This window comes from Charadrius vociferus, unplaced genomic scaffold (assembly GCF_000708025.1).
Source record: "Charadrius vociferus isolate BGI_N301 unplaced genomic scaffold, ASM70802v2 scaffold306, whole genome shotgun sequence".
Taxonomy (NCBI): Eukaryota; Metazoa; Chordata; class Aves; order Charadriiformes; family Charadriidae; genus Charadrius; species Charadrius vociferus.
The window spans coordinates 5,311,487-5,323,130 of record NW_009648963.1 but is presented as its reverse complement, the minus strand read 5'-3'; the positions used below and the strand labels follow the sequence as shown (position 1 = coordinate 5,323,130).

Genomic DNA, 11,644 nt, shown 5'->3' with positions numbered 1-11,644 from the left:
TTATCGAACAGCATACACTGTGTATCCCCTTTTTGATTGCTATTATGCCTTTTGCTTCTTATCTTCTTCTATCAGTTTCAGCTTTCTTCATGAAGATGCTGAATGATGCAGTAGGGGTATATTTAAGAACACCATGAGTTCCTGTTACATGCCAATTAAACCCTCTCCTTCCTACTACAAATTTTTCATCGCAAAACCAGGAATGCATTTACTACTTTGCAACTGCATTTATTTCAAACAGCACAGATGACATGATCTCATTTCCCTCAAATGGTTCTCCACCCTAAAGGAAAAATTACCTTAAGAGGGCTTATGTTTGTGAGGGAGACGGTGCAATGATAACAGTCAAGATGATAAAATTAAAGTACAAGGTGTATATTTACTTTCTACATGACCAATCTGATTCACATGCCCTATATCATCCCACATCTATATGTAAATACCACAATTGTTGTTAAAAATCTATTCTGAGGCTCATCTACTGGTTGCTGCAACTTTTGGCACGTTTAAGGAAAACAAAACCAAAATAAAGCAAGAAATAACAGCTTTAGCGTTACACTGAGAAAATTTCTACTGTAGACAATTGTGATAGCATTATAAAAAATACATAGATATACACAGATAAGAAAAAGTCACATTTTTATTAGACTGAAAGGGGTTAAGCAAGGGCAGCAATCACACCCAAATACTGTTTAGGAAGCCTACTCTACTTTGCCATCCCAGATAGGGGAAATAAGATGGTGGTCCTCTATGAACAATACTTTTCAAACGGGGGTTATGAGCTACCTCCAAAGTTAAGAAATGCAATTTTGGGGGGAAGAAACTTCAAGTAACAGATGCATTTACTCTAGAACTGATCTTTCGGAAGCAAACTCAAATTGCCAGGAAAAGCACACTACATATCTAGTCAGCTTCTGAACTCTCAAACAACAATATAAGATCATTTCAGTGTTAATGGATATACCCCACTAATTTTCCTCTCATCAATTATAAGGTATTTCCAATCAAGAAATTATACACAGACTAAAATTAATACTAACTTTTATTAATGGCGAAATGCTTTGCAAAAAAGAAACCAACCCCCTTGTACTCCAAGTAAGTATAACACCATAGAGCGAACATCACACATTTACCTTTCTTCCTCATGTATTCCTTTGTATTTATCTTACTGGTTAGTACACAAGAAAAAAATCCTAAAGTTTTTTCATATCCTTTTTCATTTCAACTTTATTCTAAACCAAGTCGTTTGAATAACTATGGCCACTAGATGGCAATGAAGACCTATAAGAAATAAGCTTTAACCCACTGATGAAGAGAGAACAAGCCACAACAATTAAAGCACTCTCTTTAAAATACAACACAGAGAAAAAGCTTGGGAAACTGTCACTTACTGAACAAAGAAAGAAGCTTTTGAAGCTGAGACAATTTTAAATTTTCTTTAAACTACCGAACAAGAAGAAAGAGCCTTGACACTCACAATTTGAATGGGTTTTATTATGTGTCAGCCTCTTCCTCACCCTTCAGATACACACAAGTACAGTCTCGGGCCTTCTTACTTCATATTTACAATCCCAGGAACTCATGTATAAGAGAGATTAACTATAAATTTTCTATCCAATATAGTGTGAGTAAACCATGTGTATTCTCGTATTTCTAATTTTCACAGAGAATTAAAGAAACTGTCTTTAATATGTGTAAAATAACTGCTGGAAACATGTTATCATTAATAAAATATTTTCGATGTAAATAGGAATGTAAATGTTTATGTGAGAGGCTGGCTTTCAGATAACTATAAAGAGGAAAAGAGAAAAACAAAATCACCTCCCCAGAGTAAGCAAAATAATTTAGGTAAAGTAATTTCCAGTATTACTGATGGGAAATAAGGTAGGACAAAGTTTGGTGGAACAAATGAAAATACTTTTCCTTCGACCTTTGATTTACAAGGCCAACCTCTCTTTTTTCTTTAACCACAAAACTAAAGTAAGACTGAGTAGGAGGTAAAAATTCTTCTGAAGTATTAATCTGACCTGTAATAAAAAGAAAATTATGTTGGATGGAAAGGCAGCTGTGTCTGGTTCTTCTGAGCTTGTTCAGAATTTTCAGTATAAGAAGTAATGGTGGAAAATCATGTAGGATGTAATTTCCTCACTGGATTTACAATATATTCTCTTAATATTTCTTCTCTATGCCATGAGCAGACTGACAACTCCTTGCTCAATGGCAGTAAACCAACACTGAACTTTCCTCTGTGAGGTAAGCACCTAACAACTTGACCTAAAAAACACAAGATCTATCAGGGATCAACTCTGTGAGCTCTTTCATTACTGGAAATATAACAACCAGGACTGTCTTTCCTGGACAGAACCTATTCTGCACTTGTTAGAGTTATATGATGAGATTAGTGCTTCCTACTTGCGGATATAAAGCAGCGTGACTGAACCAGGGTAACATTTTGGGATAGCAGGTCTCTGCAAATACTTGTGTTTAACATATCTCTACAACATTCTGTTGTGAACTCCTAGTTTCTCAGAAGAGGCCCCCCTCTTATGCATGTTCCAAGAATCTGTGATCAGTGTAACTAAAATGACGGGCCTTTTTAAATGAAGCTAACATTGGGACTGGTATTAGCCAGGAAAGGTCAGAAGATTAATCTCCAAACAGTAAAGGGCATCCCCATAGTGCCTTCTCATACTTTAATTTCATGGGACGCTCAAGTGATGAAAGACCATAGTATCACCAACCTCATGGTAGGCTCCGGGCTCAGTAGCCCAGTACAGCAAACAAGCAAGCTGTTACTCATCTGTTCTGACAGATCTGTTCCATCAGATCAACTAGAAACTGAATATTTTTCCATGGCAAGAAAACCAAACTGAGATTTGTCTAAGGATGCTCCCCTTTATTCCAAATGACTTAAAGGGAAGAACAAGATAATTTCTGGTGGTTTCTGAGTCTTCACTGCAACAGAAAGTGCAACAGAAAGTGCAATAGGTTGAGTCTTTGGCACCACCTGGAATATTGTTTTAAATCAGATAATCACCAAAGGAGAGAACAACATTCCTTCAGTCCCTTCAGTCAATTAAGGACAATCAATACAGAGAAAATATGGTACTTCAAGTAGAGAAGCTAACCTAACTGAACTTGCCAGGAAACAAGGGGTAAAAAGTATTTGATGCGCTCTATGCTCTTTTCAAACCACAGGCTCCTGTTCACAAAGGTTTGCTTTTTCAAATCATCCAAGTCATCCCTGTGTTCATCTTACAACAGTATTCAGCTTTAGTAGGATTTAGAGGTGTCTACTAGCTGGTTTTCTTTATGTTCAGGGTGACATTAGCAGGCAAGTTTTTCCTTTGTACCTGTTGGTCAATTCCAAGTCAGTCAAGAAAGGAGGTGTGTTTGTCAATTACCCACATTGTTCTGAGCACGAAACTACTCAGCAGTCCTCCTTCCCTTCTTAGGAGCTGAAAGAACTAACAACATCCACTACAGAATTCAATACAACAACAAACAAATCAAAAACCATTGGGTGCTAGAGCGCTAAGGATGAAGTAGCGGAGCCATGGGGTGAGCCCTGGAAAAGGCTATGCTCTCAATAATAAGAGCATTAACCAGAGGGCAGGCACACTCAGTCCAGTGAAGGGAAGTATCTGAACAGAAATTACAGGTGCTTCTTCACTAACAGGCGTAAAACAAAACAGCTAGACCATTCTCAGGCTAATCAGCAGTGATAATGTTTAAATTAAAAACAGCAAGTAATCCACAAATACCAATCTGGCTCACAGTCTTTGATGAACTGTCTTGGAATCCAAAACACTTCAGGCCTTTAAACTGTTGAATGTTCACACTGTTCAGACTCTGAAGAGAGAAGTGTCAGCGAACGGTAAATATGTAAAAAATACAAGAAGCACAAGCCAAACACCCACACTCATCAGGAATAAACATCACCTGAATCTCTTATCAGCTGAACGCCTTTGAAAGATGACAGACATCCAGCAGAAAACATTAGGGAAAAAGTCTTAAATTCAACTAAAGTCCATCCCCGAACTTCTTACCTCCTGGCTTCTTTGTTAAACTAAACAACATGAACTTTGGTAAGAAAAAGGCTAATAAGAAGAGTTGACTCAAAAAAAGAAAGAAGCCCTCTTTCATTAGTGCTGTTTAGGGACAAGTATCAAGAACACTCTCAAATTAACCCTGAAAGTCTCCATCCACATGGCAGCGACCTGGAACTGTGTTTCTGTGAGGCCTATTTAAACCAGACCACACTACGTGAGATCCACACCGTCTACAATGAGCTTTCAACAGAGTATTTCACCATCTACTAAACCTCATCATAACACCGAAAGGCAGTTATTGTGCTAACCTTTTAATTATGCCATTTATCATTAATAAACTTTGCATATTTTCCATGACCTCACAACAAACAAGGTTTAAAGACTGTAACAAAAGTTGGAAGTTTGTTCAGGGTTTTTTTTAGGTTCTATATTTACTTGAGAGACCTGTCAGATTTAAGAAATAATTCCTTTTGTAACTCGAAATCTTAGTTATAATGATAGTGTGATTTAGCTTACTCTTGGAAAACATGAAATTTCCCCATAAAAACAGGTATGAAATAGGCTTCTGTCTATAAAGCAGATGTATGCAGAACAACACACTTCAGAAACGGTATTTAATGTAAAACTGGTGAAAACTTGATTGACCACTTACACAAAGAAGCCTTAAACCCTTACTGATTTTGCTCAGTCCAGCAATATGAAGAACCAAAGGGCACATTCTGCTATGAATGAAACAGAAGCAATTAAAAAAACTAAAAAAAACAAACCAAAACAAAAAGCTAATTTATCATTCAGTTTCACTAACTACCTTAGGGCACACATGGATCCAAGGATTTAATAACTGGCATTTTTCTTTATGGTGATAACAACAGGACATCACTACTGATGCTAGGAGTCTGGGAACTAGTAGAACAGTACCAGAGTCTCTAAATGGTACACTAAAACATGAAAAAAAAACTAAAATATTTAAACTGAAAAATTAAATCTTAGTATGTATTTCAAACTTTCATTTCATACACATATCAGAATGCAATCATTTCACTACCATATTATTTCATAACAAACATCCAGCCATTTTCATTCCTAGTCATCTTCTCCAATGCTCTGAAATTCTCTCCATTCATTTCACATGCTTCCATTTTTAAAGAAGTGAATCTGAGACACCTTTCATGAACAAATGCAGTTGTGCTGAGCCAGGCAACTGAACTGCACCTCACAAAATCTAAAGTGGTAAAAGAATGCCTAATTCCAGTTAGCAATCATTTCAAGCAGTGAGAAAACAATGACGAGTTTACTGAACATTATCAGTGCTTGGGTAACGTATTTGCCACAGTGACTCTAACACCATTAAGTGAAGAATACACGTATAGTCAAGGCAACAGGAATTTATGGCAATGTTATGAAAGGCACGTAGGAGCTTTCAGAAACTGTCAGCAAGTAACAATTTGAAGCTTTGCCCCGTATTCTTTGGGACACTTGTGTAAGTTTTCCAAGCAGTAATGGAACTTTTAATAATCAAAATTATATACTTTATCTTTTTATTTTCTCCCTTCTTTTCATGCAATTTGTTCTACAAGATAATGATACACAGGACAGCTTTGCAAAATGTTCCTGCTCTCATGAACTGCTCTGGCCCCAGGAGAACAAACTGACTGAAGTTACAGATACACTACTTAGAAAGTCACTTTCTTATCAGTAGGCACACCCCTCATTTTTGGTTGTAATATGCTTAACTCATCTGCAGTGATGAGTTAACTATGCAACTCTTGAATGACAGTACAATCTGAGAAGATAACAATCAGAGGTCCCTATAGTGTCATGATAAATCTTTTTGGATGAGATTGCTGCGAGGGGTTAAAGTTATTATTTACTGCTGGTAAGGCCTTACATTGCAATCCTGTTGCATTTAAGTGTGACAGCGAGCAAAAGGGATGCACAGCTATAGAGCAGATACACAGCACACTTGTCTGCTTCTGTGCCCTTCCTCCTTCCTCTTTCACTGACTTCTCATTTGATTCTCATCAAAAATTTCAGAAAGATCTAAAAAGCACTTTGAGTAAGCAATTCCATGGAGCTGCAGAACCTGGACACTGCCCAAAGAAAGGACTTGAGACGCTGGCTAACAGAAAAGACTACACATATTGAAAGACAAGTACTCAGGCACAGGATACTGAACAGCAGTTGAAAATATAGTCTGCATCTATGTGATTCACAGACAACAGGAAGTGAGATTTAGACTGGTCAGAATGAACCGAGAACTCTGCAGGCTTAACTCTAACATTCCTGTTTTTTAACACTTTCATACATAAATATGTTAAAATCTCAAATCTCAGAAAACTGTAAAAAAAGCAAGTGATGTAACAGGACTTACACAACAGTAACGAAAGAAAAGTTAAAAATTCAAAACCATTAATGTACTAAATATGTGGTCTTTTGTGGTGAACAAAAATTAATAATACAAAGTATCTGAAAACTAACCAAATACTGCACTATTTATTTTCGTGAAATTTAAGGTAGAAAAGTATCATTTATACTTGACGAAAATTCTATTTCATCATGAGAGAACTGGAAATTTGCGTATGAATGACCAGCCTATTTGCTTCTACTAGTCATGCAAGAAAACCATCACATAGAGAAGACTGCAGGAAATTTACCTTTGCCTGAAAAGTGTTCATCCTCACATCATCCTGTAGATTCTGTCTCTTAGAAAACTACCTATTATTGTAACTTGTACTATATTGATTTTTAGGAGAGAATGTTTATCATAAATATGGTTATGACTGACCTGTCATTCTTTTTGAAGTTATTACAGATCTGATTCAGAAAAGTATTGTACTGAGTCTAGCAGTTTCCCTTTAATATTAATTTGAAATTACTCAGGAAAAAACTCCTCTACAAATAGTCATTACTAATCACCTTGTTTACTCCAGAATTAAAATGGAGGCTTCAAAATTTGAGTCATTTTAGTTCAATGGAAGAAATGGAAGAAAAACTTCACCCACAGATAGAGAACCTGTTGGTAAAAACAGGCATCACTGCATTGAATGCAGCATTTCTTACATAATTAAATGATTTACAAGAACACATTTTGGTTTATGTTTCTTCAGACTATAGTACAATCTGAGGAATTCTGCAATGTACTATGCACCAGACCACACACTATAGTTTCCCCAGCTGGAAGCTGTAGAGGGAAGCCAGGAAAGAATAGAGACTTACCTTTTTTCATTTCCATATGATTTCTGCGCAACTTTCGCATGGAGTATTAGAACTGTTTGATCACCTCGCTCCTTTAGGTAATTTCGCATTGCTTCCCTAAAAATTACAACACAAAATAAGCTTTCAAAGTTCTTTTGGCTTTGTTTATAATTATAATAATCTAAAGACAGCTTTAGGACAAAAAACCCAAACACCTGAAATTCAAAAAAGGCAACTATTAAAAGGGTCAAGATAAGTTTGTTTTGTTTTTTAAGACAATTACACAGCAAAAAGAAGCAACTATCTTGCATGAAGCTAGCAGTAGGGGTCTGTGGTCATTTACAATTACTACATTTTCCAGAAAAAAAGATGCTTCTGATGTAAAATTATATCAATGCCAATCACTATACCATGATCAAAGCCCAATTTTATAAAGTACCATGCCAGAAATATTTGATTAGAACACACGTTATTAATTCACTATTGTCTCTTTAACCAATTCAGTCTCTCATTTTTTTCTGGCCTTTTCTTTAAGCTATTAACTAAATCAATGCAATGTTTATATGAAAGTTTTCTTTTGGTTGTGAAGATACTAGGAAAAAGTTAAATTCTTCAGCTTATTGTTTCATCTGCTTTTCTAGAGAAAGCCTCTACTTCCTGTATACAATCAGGTCAAAAAAAAAAAAGTTAGATTTTCTATCATTCATCATCACTATAATGACAGACATCATATAAAAGCTGTAATTACCTCAAACACACTAACAGCAATTCCTTGAGAGAAGTAAAAGAACAATACACCCTATCATTCTTCTGTATAGTAATCTAACCGTTCATTAAGCAGCATGCCAAATTCAACACCCTAGGGTTTCGCTGTGTCAGAGCGAGGACAGGAGCACTTTTAAGTACCCGGAGGAGCTTTTGCAGGTTGAATGCCCACCAATGCACTCATCTTCAAGGTCATCAACCAGAAAAACAAATTATGAATTTAACAGGAAGTTATATGAAGAGATGAAACCCTACAGAAGAGGGATTTCTGTGGGTTTTTTTTGTTGTGTGAACTGCACCCAACTGTTGAATTCCCTCTGGACAGATCTGGAAAACCAAACATTTCCAGTGAAAAAAGATGGAAGATAAAAAGCAATATAGCTTGTTGACAAGACCTTTTCCAAAAGAAATCCCTACACAGAGTTTCCCAGAGGAAAGCAAGTAGGCAGGGGCGGTGGGGGGAAGGCTGGACAACAACAACAATCCCCCTTTACTACCGATGTTTTATAAATCCTTGCGTTTGTCCTGCCTGCATAAGACAGTGATCAGTGTGCTAGATTTTCTGTGTAAATAGCAGGATATAAGAGCAAAGACTTGAATTACTGTTTTAAATTTGGACTAACTTGATCTATTTACATTTGACATTGGTACAACTAATGTTTATCCATGAAAGCACAGATGGAAGAACTGTCTCAAAGCATACAGGCTTACTTTATTTACATCCACTGTTTAAGAATATACTTTAAACCACAAAACATAATTCACTGAAATTATTATTATACATTTCATTATGATATATATTAGCTGCATTTAAGTGGTTTAAAAACTTTTTATCTGACAATTTGGACTACTCTATTAGGAGTCCTGTCATACTGAATTAAGAACATCTGTCATACTAAAAACTTTTAACTTGACTACCATTAAAAAAATGCCACTCAAAACCAGCAATCCACGCACAAAAACGCTAGGTGCTATCTAATGTTTATTTAGCATTGTTATGAGAAAGAAATTCTGCCTTTTCTACTGGTCTGTTGCTACAGTGGACTTGTACAATCCAAACTCCTAGGAGAACTAGCAATGTTTCCCTCCAAACCCTCTCACTGATAAAGAAAACACATAACCATTGCAATTCTTACATGAAATTTTTCATTATTAAATCTTAAAACTCTCCACAAAGGTAGTACTATTATAGTTTACATCTAAAACCAACTAGCACAGTATGAACAAAGTATTCTTGTTCCACTGGAGCTTGCATTGGATATTTCATAAGTTATTGGACAAATGGGACTGCCTTCACACAAAAAAGCAGAATAATTTTCCGATAATCTAACTAAATGCCTTTAAGGTTTAGATACATTTTTTAGTATTACATAAACTAAACATACTAAAAAAATTGTGCAACAGTTTTTCCATTTCAGCCACCTTCTCTTCAGAGGAAAAAAGTTAGGTTGCTTGTTTCCAGCCGCTATCAGTATAGAAAAGGTTTACAAGCTCCTGCTTTGAAGAATGGCTAGCAGTTCCCAGATGCCTACCCTGTACTCACAGGAAAGAGTACCTGGCACATCTAGTAGCTAAAATCCTGCACATTAAATTTAGAGTCGCTATAGTTAATAGAAAACTTAGTTAAGTACACTGAATAGTCATTGTTCTTTTTAAATCATAGAAGATAAATTCTATCAGTAACTTCAGGGTGATACTAACAGGTGTTACTGTTCAAGATGGAAAACAGTTCATTACTTAAAACTTAGTATCTTTAAATATCTTGAAAACAGGCAGGCCAACAGGGAACAGCAATGCTTGTTCAATTACTTATATGTCAGCACAGATCAATTTTGCATTGAAATGAAGTTTAACAATGACACAAGCTAACCTGAAGCTTACCCAAAACTGCAAGACAGATAGCCTCAACACAATTTAAATGCTTCCCTGACCCCATGCTTTGCATGAGGCATCATAATTTCATTCAAAACAGAAGTAAGCCAGAGTGACAATGGGTTTCCATGTCTTTATACAGCACTATTACCACACAAAACTATAAAAAAAATGCACATCTTTTGCACTTCAAGCAAACAGCAGATTTTCAACTCAGTAGCTACTTGTAATCGGCATAGTCTGTGACACCGAATAATAAATATTTGCACAAACTGTGTTACAACAGTTTGAAAAAACGATGACTACTTAACAGCTTCTAGGATAAATACTTCCTAGGCAGACCAAGAGCAAATCAGGAATGGTACTCCAGTCACTCTAAACACTTCTCAGGATGGATTGACTTGATGGAACTATTTGATGCTATCTCTGACTGTTTAGGTTTCACCAAAAATGGGTGAAAAATCACTCCTTGACAGCACTGTGTTCATTTTCCTCTTACCTGCTGCATGACAGCAGTAACGTTACAGCTGAATTATGGCAGTAAAAAGTGTTATTTTACATAACCTTACAAAACACTTTTACGCAAGAAAAGAAATCCAGCTCATTCTTTGTGTTTTAAAACTAAGCAGACTCACAGCCTACTGAATAATCTACAGTAACTCATATGTGAAGTCAATACCATGTCTAAAAAAGCATTCTGAGTATCATATTAAAAATAAGGCACTCACTGTTCAAAATTTTACTTCTGGCTGCTGATTGCCTAAAAGAATTGAAGAGCTTTGATATTTAAAATTCTAGGATTAGCAAGACACAACTTTTTAACTTAGAAATCCTTCTAAGGATGAAAAGGGTAACTTTAAAAAACTGTTAAAAACGGAATTTCTTTAATGCTTACCTGGTAAGCCGTTTCGGTTGAGGTCGCTCTCCAAATTTCCTAAAAAAATAAGAAGTTGCTAGTTTAAAACAAAAGTGGTAAGTCATAATTTAACAGTGAAATACTATCCCAATTTTACAATTTTTGAAAATTTACTGGAAATTTGTGTCTTTTCTTTGTAATTTCCTAGATAGATTACTATTAAAATGTCAACCACCTCCTTGCAATATCCCACAATAGCAGAGGCTTTTTTAATTTGAACACTAGATAACTTTCTTTACTAAAGTCACATTTCTCTGTGAATCGCTTTTGAAAAGTTCAGATATCACAAGGATGTAAATAACAAGGAGATCTTTGCCACAACGTTGACCAGAAGTGCCAACCAAAACCAGTTATTACCAAAATACAGAAATTAACAGATTTATCCCCATCAGGGTAATTTCTCAGAGATCTGTTTTTCCTTAATGACTTCTTACAAAAATGATGACAACATATTTAATACATGCCAGTACAGAATTATAAGAAAAATCTCTCTTGTGGAATGTACCCAAGCATGACCCAGAAATATCCTGCTACACACTTAACATTTTTTAGCCATAAAGTGTTTTGAGACAGCTGGACAGCTGTATTTCTTTCAGTGGTTTAACACTGTTCTTGAGAGAGAGTATACTCTTTACACTAGGTTAAGACTCTTCACAAAAGCCTTTTTTTACATAGGACACTGAATTTACACAGGACAGACATATTTTCATTAACAAAAACATCCTCAGATTAAACCAAAATGGTCAATTAAAAGTCCTGAAAAAAGGAAGGCTGTACCCAGCCATGTATATCTGCAATGTACATCTGCTCAACCTGGTAAGGAAGTATAAGGACAAACTAAAAT

At 35.8% G+C, this 11,644-nt stretch overlaps 1 protein-coding gene across 1 annotated transcript in view; it reads right to left on the bottom strand.

The window, feature by feature from the left end:
- Positions 1-10,817, bottom strand: part of RBPJ (recombination signal binding protein for immunoglobulin kappa J region) — a 25,681-nt gene extending 14,864 nt beyond the window's left edge. The window contains exons 1-2 of the mRNA XM_009887652.1: positions 10,780-10,817; positions 7,269-7,364 (exon numbers count right to left, since the gene is read on the bottom strand). Of these exons, the coding sequence (XP_009885954.1) occupies positions 7,269-7,357 (89 nt within the window). The 5' untranslated portion in view covers positions 7,358-7,364; positions 10,780-10,817. The remainder of the gene's footprint in view (positions 1-7,268; positions 7,365-10,779) is intronic.
- Between the last annotated feature and the right edge of the window lie 827 nt (positions 10,818-11,644).